Below are 17,208 nucleotides of genomic sequence, written 5' to 3'. Positions count from 1 at the left end.
CGGCTGATCTGGGATCAGACACGTGAGACATTTCATCCAATAGCGCGTCGCTATTGAGCTGAGGAACAGATCTCAGATCAGCCAATGAAGACGCACACCGCTCGAGTTCACTCCTGAGACATAATAACAAACGAGGCGGCCCTATTATGTAAATATCTGTATATTATATAGTTCGTATGATTTGACATGTTTGTTAGTAACGTTCGTTTTAACCTGGGCAAAATTTAGGATGTCATTTTGAGTTAGGTGGGAGGAAATAACTATTGCTAACCAGTCAGTTAGTTGACAGCGCGCTGGGCTCAAAGATTCAGGTAAACAACCGTTTATTTTTACATCAATGCTGTAAACAAACAATATATATTATACTTTATAACTGGCAACCAATATAGAGAGAAAATTGCAAAAGTAATGTAACAGATATGATGCAGCATTTTATGTCTCATGGCACTGTATGATGTGAAGAAGACTGCATACTGAATTTGAAGATTATAACGTACTAAATGTATAACAAAACTTTGCATGCATCCACTCCATTTGCAGGTAATTATTAGTAATAGTTTTAAGGAAAAGCTGAACGTTGTAATATACTGCAGAACCATCTTCTATCTTTCTGTAATAGGTATAAATTTGTCTTTGAGGACAACCATCTCTGATCCAGTGAGATGGGGAACCAGCTGGCTGGAATTGCTCCATCACAGATTCTTTCAGTGGACAGTTACTTCTCTGACATCCATGATTATGAATATGACAAGAGTCTTGGAAGTACGCGGTTTTTCAAAGTGGCCCGGGCGAAACATAGAGAAGGATTGGTTGTGGTTAAGGTCTTTGCGATCCAGGACCCCTCTCTGCCCCTGACCAGCTACAAACAAGAGCTGGAGGAGCTGAAGATCAGACTGCACTCCTGTCAGAACTGTCTGCCTTTTCAAAAAGCCACACTTACTGAGAAAGCAGCCATACTATTTCGGCAGTATGTTCGGGATAACTTGTATGACCGTATCAGCACGCGACCGTTCCTCAACAATGTGGAGAAGAAGTGGATCGCCTTCCAGCTCCTCAATGCTGTAGACCAGGCCCATAAATCTGGTGTGCGTCATGGTGACATTAAAACAGAGAACGTTATGGTGACAAGCTGGAACTGGGTGCTTCTCACAGACTTTGCTAGTTTTAAACCTACATACTTACCTGAAGACAACCCTGCAGATTTCAACTACTTCTTCGACACGTCCAGGAGGAGAACGTGCTACATTGCACCGGAGAGATTTGTGGATGGCAGTATGTTTGCCACAGAAAGTGACCAGACAACTCCGCTTGTGGATCTCTCCAGCAATAGCCAGAGGACCAGGGGAGAACTCAAGCAGCCCATGGACATTTTCTCAGCTGGTATTCATTACCATTACATCGTTTTCAGTTTGCTTAAAGCCTATGCATTGACATTTTTCAAACATCTTTCTCTTTTATTTTCTTTTGATAGGTTGTGTGATTGCAGAGTTGTTTACAGAGGGTGTCCCACTCTTCGACCTCTCACAATTGCTGGCTTACCGTAAAGGACATTTCCAAACCGAACAAGTGCTGATGAAAATTGAAGATTGCAGTATTAGAGAACTGGTAGCATTTCTATTTATATTAATTTTTAGATACTTTGTATTATTTCACTTTATCTTTTACAAATGTTTACACTACCTACCATTCAAAGGTTTGGGGTTGGTAATGCTTTGACGTTTCTTATGCTCACTGAGACTGCTTTTCTTTGACCAGAAATGCCGTAAAAACAGTAATATTGTGAAATATTATTTTAATATATTTTAAAACAATATTTAGTTCTGTGATGGCAAAGATCAGTTTTCAGCAGCCATTACTCTGGTCTTATTCCAATATGCAGATTTGGTGCCCAAGAAACATTATTATTATTATTATTATTCATGTTGAAAGCAGTTGTGCAGCTTAGTATTTGTTTGGAAATCATAATAGCCTACTTTTTTCCATAATTCTTTGATGAATACATAGTTCAAAAGAACAGAAATAGAAATCCTTTGTAATATTTTGAATGTCTTTACGGTCACTTTTGATCAGTTTAATGAATCCTTGCAGAATAAAAGTATTAATTTCTTTCAAAACATCTTACTGACCCCAATCTTTTGAATGGTAGTGTGATTTATTTAATAAGATATACAGTCATGGCCAAAAATATCGGCACCCTTGGTAAACATGATCAAAGAAGGCTGAAAATTAATCTGCATTGTTAATCCTTTTGATCTTTTATAAAAAAAAATCACAAAAATCTAACCTTTCATTGGAGAATAAGAATTTAAAATGGGGGGAAATATCATTATGAAATAAATGTTTTTCTCTAATACACATTGGCCACAATTAAAGGCACCCGTTTATTCAATGCTTTTTGAAACCTCCATTTGCCAGTTTAACAGGTCTAAATGTTCTCCTATAATGCCTGATGAGGTTAGAGAACACCTGACAAGAGATCAGAGACCATTCCTTCATCCAGAATCTCTCCAGACCCTTTAGATTCACAGCTCCATGACGGTGCTTCTTCTCTTGGTTTTGTGCCCCGTGACCCATTGGAAATTCTTAATTATTGCCCTGATGGTGGAAATGGGAATTTTCACAGCTCTAGCTATTTTCTTAAAGCCACTTCACTAATTTGTGTAGCTCAATTATCTTTTGCTGCACATCAGAAATATATTCTTTGGTTTTTCTCATTGTGATGGATGATTAAGGGAATTTGGGCTTTGTTTTCCCTCCTATTTATATTTCTGTGAAACAGGAAGCCATGGCTGGATAATTTCATGTTCATAATCACCCTGGAGTGCTCAAAATTGTGAATATGAATGGGAATGTACTTCAAAGATATTTTACTCATAAGAATCTAGGGGTGCACATAATTGTGTCCAATGTGTATTTGAGAAAAACATTTATTTCATAATGATATTTCCCCCCCATTTTAAATTCTTATTATCCAATGAAAGGTTAGATTTTTGTGAATTTTTAAAATAAAAGATCAAAAGGATTAATAATGCAAATTAATTTTCACAGCCTTCTTTGATCATATTTACCAAGGGTGCTGATATTTTTGGCCATGACTGTATAATAATTAATACAGTTAATAAATAATATGATACTAGTAAGTACTCTTAGTTAGAAACTAGGGAGTACTCTGTATAATTTCATCCACTCTATGCAGGTTGCACAAATGGTGCAGCGAGAACCGGAAAAGCGTCTGACAGCTGAAGAATATCTAAAGCAGCAGCGAGGCAAAGCTTTCCCAGAAATCTTTTATACTTTCCTTCAGCCCTACATGGCTCAGTTTGCTAAGGAGACCTTCCAATCTGCTGACGAAAGGGTGTTGGTCATTCGTAAAAACCTGGAGAACATCCTCAATAACCTGTGCAGTGGCGGGCAGGCGGGAAAGACTGAAAAACAGGAGAAAGCATCTCAGGAGCTTAGTTTATCCAAGGAACAAGGGCTTGTGGTACTGGTTTCAGTGATCACATCCTGTCTGCAGACACTACGTTTCTGCGACTCTAAGCTGGCAGCGCTGGAACTGATTCTTCATCTGGCAGGCCGGCTGAATGTGGCGATACTGCTGGACAGGATTACACCTTACTTACTGCACTTCTGCAATGACTCTATGCCGCGCGTCAGGGCTGAGGCTGTCCGCACACTGACTAAAGTGCTGGCACTGGTCAAGGAGGTTCCTCGCAATGATGTCAATATCTACCCAGAATACATTTTACCTGGCATTGCCCACTTGGCCCAAGATGAAGCCACAATTGTCAGACTTGCTTATGCAGGTAATTTAGTGCTAAAACAAATGCTGGAGTGAATGGTTTCTAGATTGTCTTGTCTAAATTGCTCTTTTTAAAAGTGTAAATACTTCAGTTTTCACAGTCCAGTCAGTCTCTGATTTTAAATAAATCAAATCATTATGGAAATTCTTTGATATTTCTTAGATCACACCATTCCATATTGACTTGAATATATATTTATATAATTTAATGCAATTCCGTATTATATTACAGTTCAAAAGTTTGGGGTCAGTCAGTTTTTTTTTTTAAAGAAAGCAATTCATAGTTTTATAGTTTTCTGCAAGGATTTATTAAATTGTACAAAAGTGATAGCAGTGACATTTAAAATATTATTAAAAAGATTTCTATTTCAATTAAATGCTAATTATATATTAAAATTAGTGCTGTCAAACGATTAATCGCATCCAAAATAAAAGTTTGTTTACATAATGTGTGTGTACTGTGTATATTATGTATATATAAATACACACACATGCATATATTTAAGAAAATAGTTGTTTATATATTAAATTTATATGATAAATCATATGAATATAAATATATACATTTAAATATTTTCAAAATATATGCTATATGTGTGTGTATTTATATATGCATAATATACACAGTACACACACATAATGTAAACAAACTTTTATTTTGGATGCGATTAATCGCGAATCGTTTGACCGCACTAATTAAAATATAAAGCAGTTGTTTTAAATTGTAATAATTTTTCACAATATTATTATTTTTTAATTATTTTCAATTAAATAAACACAGCCTGGGTGAGCAAAAAATAAAAATCTTACCTACCCCAAATATTTGAATATTATATTATATTATAGAGAACATAGCACACTTGGCGGAGACAGCGCTTCGTTTTCTGGAGCTGGTACAAGAGAATAATTTGAGCTCTGAACAAGACCTCAATGGAGAGGACACAGAAGAAACTCTTCACCCAAATGAAAACTATGATTCAGGTAAATGTCTGCCCTTCAATAAAATCTCACTTTTATGGTAGTCTTAAAAAAAGGTTAATAGATATTGTCTGTATAAATCCCAATGTAAGATTCAACATTTTGCACTACAGTAATAGCCAGCTTGCATGGAAACATTCTAATGCTGTCATTAAAATGCTGTGGATATGATCCATCCCTTGTCCAAAGAGCTGCAGGCCTTGCACGAGATGGTTCAGCAGAAGGTGGTGACTTTACTGAGCGACCCTGAGAACATCGTCAAACAGACGCTGATGGAGAATGGCATCACACACCTCTGCGTATTCTTCGGCAGGCAGAAAGCCAATGACGTCCTTCTATCCCACATGATCACCTTCCTCAATGACAAAAACGACTGGCACCTCCGGGGAGCTTTCTTTGACAGCATAGTAGGTAGGTTGCCATCACAGTCACTTCATATAATATCAGACAGTCACTCACAACATATAATCAAATCTCCTCCTCCCTGCAGGTGTAGCAGCATATGTAGGCTGGCAGAGTTCCTCCATCCTGAAGCCTCTTCTGCAGCAAGGCCTGAGTGATGCTGAGGAGTTTGTCATTTATAAAGCTCTCAATGCTCTCACTTGCATGTGTCAGCTGGGGCTACTGCAGAAACCTCACATCTACGAGTTTGTCAGTGATATTGGTGAGAGAAATTCTGCTCTCTTGTACGCAGTTGTATAATTAATTTGCTTCATAATTATTTTGTATAATTGTTACTGTTCCACAGCTCCTTTCTTGTGTCACCCCAATCTGTGGATCCGCTATGGAGCTGTGGGTTTCATCACTGTTGTCGCTCAGCACCTCAACATCGCTGACGTCTACTGCAAACTCATGCCTCATCTCAACCCTTTCATCACACAGCCTATTATACAGGTGATTAGTCACAACTACTCTGAATAAAATGCTCCTTTTGTGTTTCACAGAAGAAAGGAAGTTATACAGATTTGGAACGACATATGACAGAATTTTGACTTAAATTTTCAACTCTTTTTCTCTCTTTGGACAGATAGATAAAGAGATTGTGTTGCTCAGTGTGCTGAAAGAACCCATTAGTCGTGCCATCTTTGACTATGCGCTGCGTTCCAAAGACATCGGAAGCCTCTTCAGACACCTGTTACTCCGCCAAAAAAAGCGCAACGGCTCCATCCCAGAATGCCCTGTTCCTGAGGATCCCGCAATTGCCCAGCTGCTTAAGAAACTTCTTTCACAGGTCAGGATTTTTTTTTTTTTTTTAATTACTATTGATTTATTTTATTTTAATATAAAAAATTTTATTGTCCTCATTAATGTAAGAGGCTGCTAGTTCAGATTTCTTTGTGCAAAATCATTTTTAAATGAGGAAATAATTACTTCGTTTTAGAGTAACACTTCTGTTGTGATATAGCACTTTGCACTGACCCTAACCCTAGTCTGGAGTAATGACTGTTTTTTAAAACATTTTTATTGTAAATAAAAGACATAAGATATTCATAACAAAATTTGTATATATATATCTTAACTCCCCACCCACCAAGCATCCACAAATTCAATTATACAGGTAGAAGTTGTTATACAAAGGCTAAAACAGATATATTCACATATTTTCACATACAAAAGTGTATATATACGCATATCAATCAGTAGAGTGAGAGGTATTTTTTGCCTGTGCCAATATTTGGTTAAATTCCAGAAACTGTATAAACAGATCCCAAGTTTTATGGTAGTCCTTTAGTTTGCCCTTTGTACTGTAGGCTATTCTTTCCAATACAATATGTGCCAAATCTTTCAGCCAATGGTCAATGGATGGACCTTCTATGTTCTTCCAGTAGAATGCCATCAAATGAGTAATGACCGATTAATAGAGGTGTTGTTTCAGAAACAATAAGGCATGTTGCCTTGACTTATGTCACACTTGTATAAATTAAGTTAAGCCGTATCATGTGATTTCTATCAGGGGATGACGGAGGCTGAGGAGGACAAGCTCCTAACTCTGAAAGACTTCATGCTCAAGTCCAACAAGGCCAAATCCAACATCATAGACCAGAGCCACCTGAGTGATGGAGGCCACAGTGGAGTCATTGATCTCGGTACACTGGGCATCACTGGCCGACAGGTGGACCTAATCAAGCCCAAGCAGGAGTTTGAAGACAAGAGAGGTGGGTGACACTGTCTGCATTCATATTTACTGTTATTTGAGGATATGTATACACTTCTCATTGGGTCGCCATTTAAATTAATTAATGTCTTTAATTTTCATTTGATTGCAGACTTCATCCCTTCTGCCTCTGGTATATTGTTTAGATCTCAAGCAGCTGAGCTCTGTTTGAAGTTATAATCACTCACTTTGACTAACTTGGAGGCTTTGTGCATCTAAATCTGAGAATTCACGATAACAGGCAGATGTGATGTGGATAGATACACTTTGTTTTGCACGACAGTTGGCTAATAATGCTTTTTTGTTGCAGTCAGTTTGTTACAAACAAGTGGTAGTACTCTCAGAGTGTTGCTGCTGACTGAATTAATTCAGTCATAAAGGTTATAGATTTTCCAGTATACACTAGCATTCAAAAGTTGTTTTTTTTAAGAAACTAATATTCTTATTCAGCAAGAATGCATGGAAATGATCACAAGCAACAGATTTAATGTTACAAAATATTTCTATTTTAAATAAATGCTGTTCTTTTAAACATTTTATTCATTAAAGAGTCCTGAAATAAGCACCAAATAAGCATATCAGAATAATAAATAAGCATATCAGACTGTCTGCTAAATATTCAGCTTTGTGATTATAAAATACCTTCAATTTAAAAATATTTTAAAATCGAAATTACACGTTACTGTTTTACTGTATTTTTAATCTAATAAATGTAGCCTGTGTTAATCTTTTTTTCAAAAATATTCTAAAATTATTTAAAAAAATTATTATTTTAGAAGGGACCCCATTCCTATGGATAAAGATATATTTATACTTTAAAGGGGTCCTATTATGCTCTTTTACAAAGTCTTGATTTTGTTTTGGGGGTGTACTAGAACATGCTCTCATGCTTGGTGGTTCGACTGCGTTTTTATTGCCCCGCCCCTTGCCAAAACAGCAAGTTCGTCAATATTACCATATCAATTCAGACCTCGAGAATATTGAACAAGAGGATCGCGCAGAACCTTTGCATGCACGGATATTGCAAGACATATTAAAGTGGTAATGTTATTGTTTTTGGCTAAATCAAGTTTTAGATAGGATGTCAATAACAGCTTAAAAATAACTGCATTGACTATGTAAAGTGCAACGGTAATATGCATTATGTTTATTGTTTTAATTCTAACATTATAACATGAATTGCACTGAAACTGTTTTACAGTTGAATTTATTTATACCATAGTCCCACAGAGTTACACTATTTGTGGCTGCACATATATACAAATTAATTCTCTGCCAGCAGGAGGCGCTGTTGGAGCAGGAGAGCGCGAGGTTTCCCCGGTAACGCTGTACACAACAAACGCTGCTTTATCAGACATTATATGCAAGATGAAATGAAAACGACATCCAAAATGTTCTGAAAACTGTTGGTTTCCATCAGAAATACAGTGATAAAACACCTGCACTTGGTTTCGATTTTGAAAGTGCAGTGCTCAACCAAGGGTTTTCCCCACCCCCCAACCATTCAAATTTCCGTAGGCGGGATTTAAAAATTGTGCTGTCACAAATACAGGAAAACAACTTTGTAGTTCAAACGAGCCGTTCGTTGTAGTTCTTGAAAAGGGATTTTTTTTAAACGAAATATCTCCCTTTGGAGTGGACTTTGAGATTTGTAACTTTGTAGATAGTTTTATGCCCAAACATACACACTACCCGCTGACTAAAATTCAAAAAGTGAAAAAGCACCCTATAGGACCCCTTTAATAGATTTATACTTTTAGTCCTCACACATTTTGAGTAAGTAAAAAAAAAATGAATCTGGGCTTGTAAAACTGCTGCTATAGATGAAGTTGCATATTTATTTGCTGAGAGTTAATGATCTCAACATATTGTATAGTCCTCTTCATTTCTAGTGTATTTAGGAAATAACGTTTTATTCTGTTTGCCGCACTTCTATGAAAACATTTACTTTTTGATCTAATATTAATTTACGTACTATACTGACTAAATCAGTTGCCTGATTTCTTTTACACGTCAGTCTGCATAATAACACGTTAACTGAGCACTTATGCCCGGTTTCACAGACAGAGTTTAGACTATAGTTCAATTAGGACATTGAAGTAAATTTTATAAACGTGCCTTAGAAAAACACATTACTGGTGTCCATCTTGAGACAATACAAAGGCACTGATATATTTTAAGATCAGTCAGTGCAAGTTTCTTTCAGTTGAAACAGCTCAGACTTCCATTTTAGTCTGGGACTAGACTTAAGCCTAGTCTATGAAACCGGGGGCAAGTGTTTTAGAAACCAGAAATGCATCTTCTATCAGAACCACTTTTATGTCAATTTTTTCTCTCTTCTTGCAGCTCGCAAACACACGAAACAGGACTCCAACTTGAACGAAGAGTGGAAGAGCATGTTTGGTTCTCTGGACCCTCCCAGCTCAGCGCAGACGCCCTCGACGGTACCTAATGTTCTAGTTCCGAGCAGTGGTGGGGAGCCCAACGGAACTCTGGCCGGAGAGCGCCTGCGATCTGAGAGTTCCTCAAAGACTCTTAACCTCCCTCATATTCCATCCTCAGCCCAGGTCGACCGCTGAGCCGACAGTGTGCTATCATCCCTCCCCTGCTCTTTCTCTGCTCTCTCCTTTCAGCCTCTTCCATCAGCCTTTTTTCATCAACACTTTTTTTTAGTGTGCATTTGTCCATGTTGCAGCTTTGTAGTCTGTAAAGGCTTTGAATCATATCAGTCATCTGACATTTTCCGTCATTTTTGTAGTCTGTAAAGGCTTTGAATCATATCAGTCATCTGATATGTTCTGTCATGCTTGCAAACATGCAGGAATGTGCTGGATTTTCCCAGATTAATTATATTGGCATGTTCTTAAATAATACTGATGATAAACGACTAAAATCTTTCTTAAACCACTCCCCGTTGCTCTTCAGATTCCTGAAAGTGGAGCTATGCAGTCCAGGAAAACCACAGCGCTCCCTACTATTCAAGTGGTACAGTCTGTATCTGGAGTGTCCACATACCAGCGGCGCATCACCACATGCAAGGCAGAGCTACAGCAGCTGGTGCAGCAGAAAAGAGAGCAATGCAATGCAGAACGCATGGCCAAACAGATGATGGAGAGTGCAGAGTGGGAGAGCAAGCCTCCGCTGCCAGGTACAGCAGTCACGTCACCTCACTAATACAAGTACATTTTGTGGCTTTCTAGCCTGTGCTTGCTAGATCTTGTACAGAAATCATCTGCAGCTGACTTTTTTGTTGACCTCTTTTTCATGCAAAGACATTTTAATTGGGAAATAAAAGCTAAAAGTACCTTTTACTTGGGTTATGTAAATGATTAAAAAAAAAAATTATTTGATTTCGGCTATTTGTTCTGCAGTATTATATATTTTTGTAACGAAATCATTAGAAAAATGCTGCTGTTCATTATGCTGTTTGATAACACTGGACAGTACTGTAATATATTATTAACAGAAACTGGGAGTGGTGATAAAACATTACTGACAACAAACTGCTAATATATGTTTGATGATGTTCAAATTCTTAATATCATGTAGTTGTTTTAAAAGATAGCCTATTGCTCCATTAAGTAACTTTTTGTTAGTGGCTTATAGTGTAACTGTTTTTTTGAGAAGGGTGGTTTTACTGTGGTTTATCTACTTTAAATTAGAGTTGATTAGGGTTTTCTAGCTCGTTTGCCTCACACAGGTTATTTTCACTGGTAACTGCAGCTTTAACATTGCAGGGTGGCATCCGAAAGGTCTTCTAGTGGCCCATCTCCACGAGCACAAATCTGCCGTGAACCGAATCCGAGTCTCTGACGAGCACTCCATCTTTGCTACATGCTCCAATGATGGAACTGTAAAGATCTGGGACAGCCAGAAAATTGAGGGCAAGACGACCACCACAAGGTGGATAATATCTATACAATGTCTATAAATTGTCTAGGTTGTTTTTTACCATTATGTGAGCTGAAATGATTGAAAATGCGATAGTTTCAGGTCTGTGTTGACGTATTCTCGGATTGGAGGCCATGTGAAAACACTGACCTTTTGTCAGGGGTCACATTACCTTGCTGTTGCATCAGATAATGGTTCCATCCAGCTTCTTGCAGTTGAGGCAAACAAGCCGCCCAAATCACCCAAAGTCCAGCCCTGTCAGACCAGGTGTGTGCAGGTCATGTAACTCCACTTGTAGCATCCTGAATTTGTGTGCTGCTATACAACGGTACAAATGAGTAAATCAAGACCATCACACTCAGGTCAGTCAGATTAGTGAGCCATTAAGCGAGCCATTTGTCTCTTCCAGATTCTTGGACCCAAAGGATGAGGGTTGTGCGGTGGACATACATCACTTTAACTCAGGGGCACAGACGGTTCTGGCCTATGCCACTGTGAACGGCTTTTTGGTGGGTTGGGATCTCCGCAGCAATAGCAATGCCTGGACCCTCCGCCATGACCTGCGCCAAGGCCTCATCACTTCCTTTGCTGTGGACATGCACCAGTGTTGGCTGTGTGTGGGTAAGAGAGCTGGATAGTTGGATAGTGAAGCAGACGTGTGCCAATCAAAACCCAAATTACAGAAGAATGTTTTCAAGAAATTCCTATACCATTATAGTGATTCATAATGTTTGCTCTGTCAAGATTTGACTTATTTTATGTCCTACTTACACAGGCACAAGTAATGGTACAATGGCTTGCTGGGATATGCGTTTTCAGTTGCCAATTTCCAGCCACTCCCACCCAGCCCGAGCGAGAATCAGACGCCTGCTGATGCATCCACTCTATCAGTCTTCTGTCATTGCAGGTAAAATGTCTCTTATGATCACCAATGCTACATTTTTTAAACAAACACAGTAAAAAACAGCAATATTTTAAAATACTATTACAATTTAAAATAGCTTTTTTTTATTTTAAAATATAATTTAGTCTGGTGATGGAAAAGCAGATTTCAGAAGCAATTACTCCATCACATATCATTTTAATATGCTGATTTGATGCTCAAGATCCTCAATGTTGAAAACAATTGTTGATAGAAAGTTTAAAGGAACAGCATTTATCAGATTTTTTATTTTTTTGTAATTACAAGTCTTTACTGTCGCTTTTGAGGAATTGAATGTATCCTTTCAGAATAAAAGTATTGGGTAACACTTTATTTTAAGGTGTCATAATACAGAGTAATTACCTAATTAAGTACTTAATTACCTACCAGTAGCTGCCTATTACATCTATATAATTACAAACTGTAAGTACAGGCTTTTCCATAACTTAGTTACATGGTAAGTACATTTTATTGCATGCAAGTACAACGGCTACTACTAAACTAGGTAATTACTCTGTATTATGGACACCATAAAATAAAGTGTTACCAAGTATTGATTTCTTAAATATATAAATATATAGAGTATGTTTATAAAGGTTTTTCTCATTCTCTTCAGCTGTCCAAGGTAACAATGAGGTGTCCATGTGGGATATGGAGACCGGAGACAGGAAGTTCACCCTGTGGGCTAGCTCTGCACCTCCACTTTCAGAGATGCAGGTATGTTGTCATCAGTGTTGCCAATTTAGAAATTTTGTAGCTAGATTTAGCAACTTCCCCACCCCTTTTGAGACTTTTTTTCAAGAGTTTAGGGACAGATATAACAACCTCTTGGACAAACCTTATCTAAGTTCTCATCTTGCCCACTAATCTATATTCATCTTTATACAGATCAGTGAATTTGCCATTATGATGTCATCTAGTGACATTAAGCTACCAGTTTTAGCTACTTTCAATTGAAAGCAGTTGGCAACACTGGTTGTCACTTTTGCATCACAATACACTTTCATAATAATAAATAAATTCAGGCTTGCCTGCGATCATTACACTGGAATCTGTTGTTCTCTACAGCCCTCTCCTCACAGTGTTCATGGGATATACTGCAGCCCTGCTGATGGCAATCCTCTCCTACTTACAGCTGGATCTGACATGCGAATCAGGTGAGGCTAATTAGCAAACTAATCACTGTCGAGGGGTGATGATTTAGCAGGTTAGAAGGCATCAAGGTTTGTTTGAATCCAGTGTTTGCACAACCTGTTTACAAAGACTACATCCACATTAATGTGAAATATTTCAGATTTAAAAGCGCTATTTTCGTTTCCATTCAAATGATTTAAGGGCTTTCCAAATATCTCCAACCCTCAGTTGAATTTCAGATGATACCTTCATACAAAATCAGCTGCATTCAGATTAAGACACAACCAATATTTCCACAAGCAAATATCATTAATTGGGTGCAAAGGTTTTACATTCCCAAGGTTATGAGAGCATGTGCAGATATATTGAGCATGTTTTGAATTTGAGTGTGTTCTGTATGATATCTGCAGGTTTTGGGATTTGGCCTACCCTGAGAGGTCATACATCGTCGCAGGCGGTGCAAACGACTCGCTTCACTGTCCTTCTGTGTTTTACAACCGCAAGATCATAGAAGGAACAGAAGTAGTACAGGTCTGAAGCTAATTTCCATCTGATGTTCTGTTTTCTGCACATTTATATTTGACTGATCGTCACTTCTGTCTCCTTTGAACTTACCAGGAGATCCACAGTAAACAGAAAAGCGGATCCACTGAGGACACACCCCGCCGTGGCCCAGAATCCCTTCCTGTGGGTCACCACGACATCATTACTGATATTGCGACTTTCCAGACCACCCAGGGCTTTATAGTCACCTCCTCTAGAGATGGCATTGTCAAAGTCTGGAAGTGAGAGAAACACTGTGCCAAGATGGGACACCGTTAAATGGACATCAGATCAAGTGCACTGTAAATTTAAATATAATGCCAATTAATATAATTAAGTCATTTAGGATTAAATCCACTTTAAAAAATGAAATGTAACTATATATAAAACCGTGAAAGCTCACAGTTTGTGTGTGAACAGTTTGCGTTGTATGTTTTTGTTTTTCTGTGCTTTATGTGAATATCAAGGTCATACAATATGATCACACTGCAGACAACAGGACACAGTGAGCTAAAACAGTGTTTCACGCAGTAGTTACACTCATAGTGTTATTTCTGCACTGCTAAACCCATGTAGTTTTGTTTTGAGGCCTGAGTGCAAGACATGGATGAGATTGAAACTTTCATTATAATCACTGTGTAATAGTTATGGATATTACTGAATAAATCCCATGGCATATATGTATTTGCTTTTTTGGCGTAAAACCAAACATTGAGCACAGCATATTTAGCATTGTCTCAAATTAACATAAAACTAAAATGACCCATGGATTCCCAAATGAATAAAATCAAGTCCAACTTTACTTTCTTTATTTTGGAAAACCAGAAGTAAAATAGGTTGTGAGCAGTTTTCACAATTTTTAAAGATTGAAGAACAATGCATACATTTTAACAAATGTGTAATTATTGAAAACTATTTGAATCAAAACAGTACCAAAAAATGTTATTGCACATAACTAGTGCTGTCACAGAACATCTTCACTGGAAAACTTTGACATTTTAATCTACGCAATGTGACTTACAGAAGTTTTTTTTTTAGATTTATTTTTGGCATTTTTTCCTTTATTATGATAGGACAGATCAGAACTGCCAGAGATGGGGGCGGGATCGGGATTCAAACTCGGGACGGCAACAGCACTATATGTCGGCGCGCTGCTTACAAGGCTATCAGCAACGACGTGACTTATAGAGATTTCTGCCAACTGATACAAATTTTTAAAAGTTAATTGTGACTTTTTATTTCACAAATCAGATTTTAAAAAATACTTGCAATTTTGAGAAAAAAGTCTGAATTGCGAGATTAAAAACAGATTAAAATTATTAAGTAATTACTTACTATAAAAAGCACCTTTTTTTTTCCTTGGCAGAAACAGGAAAGCTTCCATACCTGGCTGACCATTAACATAAAAAAATATACTTATTTGCTATTTTGTTGGGGTGCCGGATAGAACCTGCACAAATATAATTTTCTAGCTCAGAGAGAATGATTGCTAAATATGAGGGTGAAGAAAGTCTTTGCTCAAAAGTGTCATTTGGAAAGTCATCCTGGTTAAATGTCTCTTACACAAAGAGCTTCACATTCCTCCTGCGTGTTAAACCTGTTTTTGTTTCCTCCACATCCTCCAAACCAGAAGTGAATGCATTTGTTTTGCTGGATGTCATAGTGCCAGCTTAAAACATAGTGACTGCAGGGCCCCACATCCTGTTTCATGAAGCACACATCTGTGAGTGGAAACATCAGGAAAGAGTTTGATATTTTAATCACCAGATGAAATCCTTTTAACCACGAGAGTCAGCAAAATCCAGACAAGCAATTACAGAGACAGCTCATTTCTCACCATCCACTAATGCTGTTTCCTCTTTTGTCTGCAGGATTACTTCAGGATCTGGAGATTGAATAAAGAGTAAGAATGTTTCAGAAGTTATTTTATATAGACAAAGTACCCTGTGTGATTGTGTGAATTACAACAGAACAGAATTGAAAATTAGAACTCCAAATTGTTCATGGTTTGAGTTTTGGGTGGGACTACATGCTTTTCCAAACAACTCTGCAGAAAAATGAAAAATACATTGAACTAGACTAATCTGTTTTGCTGGTCTTCGTCGGTCTTTCAGACTGGTATGTTGGCTGTTGATTTAGAAGGATTTTGGCCAACTTTTCAGCTATTCAGGCCGAAAGACTGACCAGATTTCAGAAATGGAAACCGGGGACATTTTGAAGTTCCACTGTAAACATACCATTGAAATCTCACTTGTTATTATAAAATGAATTAAAAAAGGAACATTATTCTACGGAAGCTGAAGGTCAGTTTGCCCTGGCTGGAGGACCAGCTTAAACTAAAAAAGCTCCATTCACATCTTCTTTAAAAGTCTACAGTAGTTATTTTTGCAACTTGGTTTGGTTCGGCTAGTGACACAGACATTAAACAATTAAGCATCTTATATTTAAGGTTAGATTACATTCAGCTATATGTACTTTAATAGCAAAGCATTTATGAGACACTGCACAAAGGACTTACTTTGCTTGCCACAGATCTGAAGGCATTCCTTTTCTGAATTAAAACGGTTACTGTTTCCGTCACAACCCCCGTACCAGAAGGGTAAACATGTACCGACCGCTTCATTATAGTACCAGCGCTGCACATATTCACCACAGATAGTGCCACGGTCACTGTTCAGGTGACATGGATCTGAAAGCAAAACGCACCATATACATATACAGGTGCTTCTCAATAAATTAGAATGTCGTGGAAAAGTTAATTTTTTTCTTGTAAGTTATTTCAAAAAGTGAAACTTTCATATATTTTAGATTCATTGCATGTAAAGTAAAACATTTCAAAAGTTTTTATGTTTTAATTTTGGTGATTAGAGCTTACAGCTCATGAAAGTCAAAAATCAGTAACTCAAAATATTAGAATATTTACATTTGAGTTTCAATTAATGGCCATCCCTACAGTATAAATTCCGGGTATCTCTTGTTCTTTGAAACCACAATAATGGGGAAGACTGCTGACTTGGCAATGATCCAGAAGATGAACATTGACACCCTCCACAAAGAGGGTAAGTTACAGAGGGTCATTACTGAAAGGTGTGGCTGTTTACAGAGTGCTGTATCAAAGCATATTAAATGCAAAGTTGACTGAAGGAAGAATTTGGGTAGGAAAAGTGCACAAGCAACAGGGATGACCGCAAGCTTGAGAATACTGTCAAGCAAAGCTGATTCAAACACTTGGGAGAGCTTCACAAGGAGTGGACTGAAGCTGGAGTCAGTGCATCAAGAGTCACCACGCTCAGACGTCTTCAGGAAAAGGGCTACCAAGCCACTTCTGAACCAGAGACAACGTCAGAAGCGTCTTACCTGGGCTAAAGAGGAAAAGAACTGGACTGTTGCTCAGTGGTCCAAAGTCCTCTTTTCAGATGGAAGTAAATTTTGCATTTCATTTGGAAATCGAGGTCCCAGAGTCTGGAGGAAGAGTGGAGAGGCACAGAATCCATGTTGCTTGAAGTCCAGTGTGAAGTTTCCACAGTCAGTGATGAATTGGGCTGCCATGTCATCTGCTGGTGTTGGTCCACTGTGTTTTCTGAAGTCCACAGTCAACGCAGCCATCTACCAGGAAATTTTAGAGCACTTCATGCTTCCTTCTGCTGACAAGCTTTATGGAGATGCTGATTTCATTTTCCAGCAGGACTTGGCACCTGCCCACACTGCCAAAGGTACCAAAAACTGGTTCAATGACCATGGTGGTACTGTGCTTGATTGGCCAGCAAACTTGCCTGACCTGAA

General features: G+C 37.9%; 2 protein-coding genes across 9 annotated transcripts in view; one reads left to right on the top strand and one right to left on the bottom strand.

Moving 5' to 3' along the window:
• The first annotated feature begins 16 nt into the window (after positions 1 to 16).
• LOC306878134 (phosphoinositide 3-kinase regulatory subunit 4-like) lies at positions 17 to 14,227 on the top strand. 8 transcript variants are annotated; one of them, XM_079430270.1, is made up of 21 exons: positions 17 to 311; positions 620 to 1,380; positions 1,472 to 1,605; positions 3,197 to 3,806; positions 4,649 to 4,783; positions 4,970 to 5,191; positions 5,271 to 5,444; positions 5,529 to 5,674; positions 5,808 to 6,011; positions 6,735 to 6,936; positions 7,048 to 7,068; positions 9,282 to 9,379; positions 9,861 to 10,083; positions 10,673 to 10,838; positions 10,923 to 11,093; positions 11,236 to 11,447; positions 11,602 to 11,733; positions 12,365 to 12,465; positions 12,817 to 12,905; positions 13,293 to 13,413; positions 13,501 to 14,227. In XM_079430270.1, the coding sequence occupies exons 2-21, from the start codon at positions 663 to 665 to the stop codon at positions 13,669 to 13,671; spliced, it is 4,050 nt and encodes a 1,349-aa protein (XP_079286396.1). In that variant the 5' UTR covers positions 17 to 311; positions 620 to 662; the 3' UTR covers positions 13,672 to 14,227. The 8 variants fall into 8 exon arrangements, with proteins under 8 accessions (XP_079286396.1, XP_079286398.1, XP_079286392.1 ...); XM_079430266.1 differs by having other exon boundaries at positions 66 to 311; positions 9,282 to 9,502; XM_079430271.1 differs by having other exon boundaries at positions 66 to 311; positions 10,929 to 11,093; positions 13,501 to 14,226.
• Positions 14,210 to 17,208, bottom strand: part of LOC306878135 (collagen alpha-6(VI) chain-like) — a 38,586-nt gene continuing 35,587 nt past the window's right edge. Inside the window, exons 39-41 of the mRNA XM_079430274.1 lie at positions 15,944 to 16,114; positions 15,263 to 15,310; positions 14,210 to 15,146 (exon numbers count right to left, since the gene is read on the bottom strand). Of these exons, the coding sequence (XP_079286400.1) occupies positions 14,974 to 15,146; positions 15,263 to 15,310; positions 15,944 to 16,114 (392 nt within the window). The 3' untranslated portion in view covers positions 14,210 to 14,973. The remainder of the gene's footprint in view (positions 15,147 to 15,262; positions 15,311 to 15,943; positions 16,115 to 17,208) is intronic.

This window comes from Barbus barbus (genome assembly GCF_936440315.1).
Source record: "Barbus barbus genome assembly, chromosome: 12".
Lineage (NCBI taxonomy): Eukaryota > Metazoa > Chordata > Actinopteri > Cypriniformes > Cyprinidae > Barbus > Barbus barbus.
This window is presented reverse-complemented; position numbering and strand designations above follow the sequence as displayed.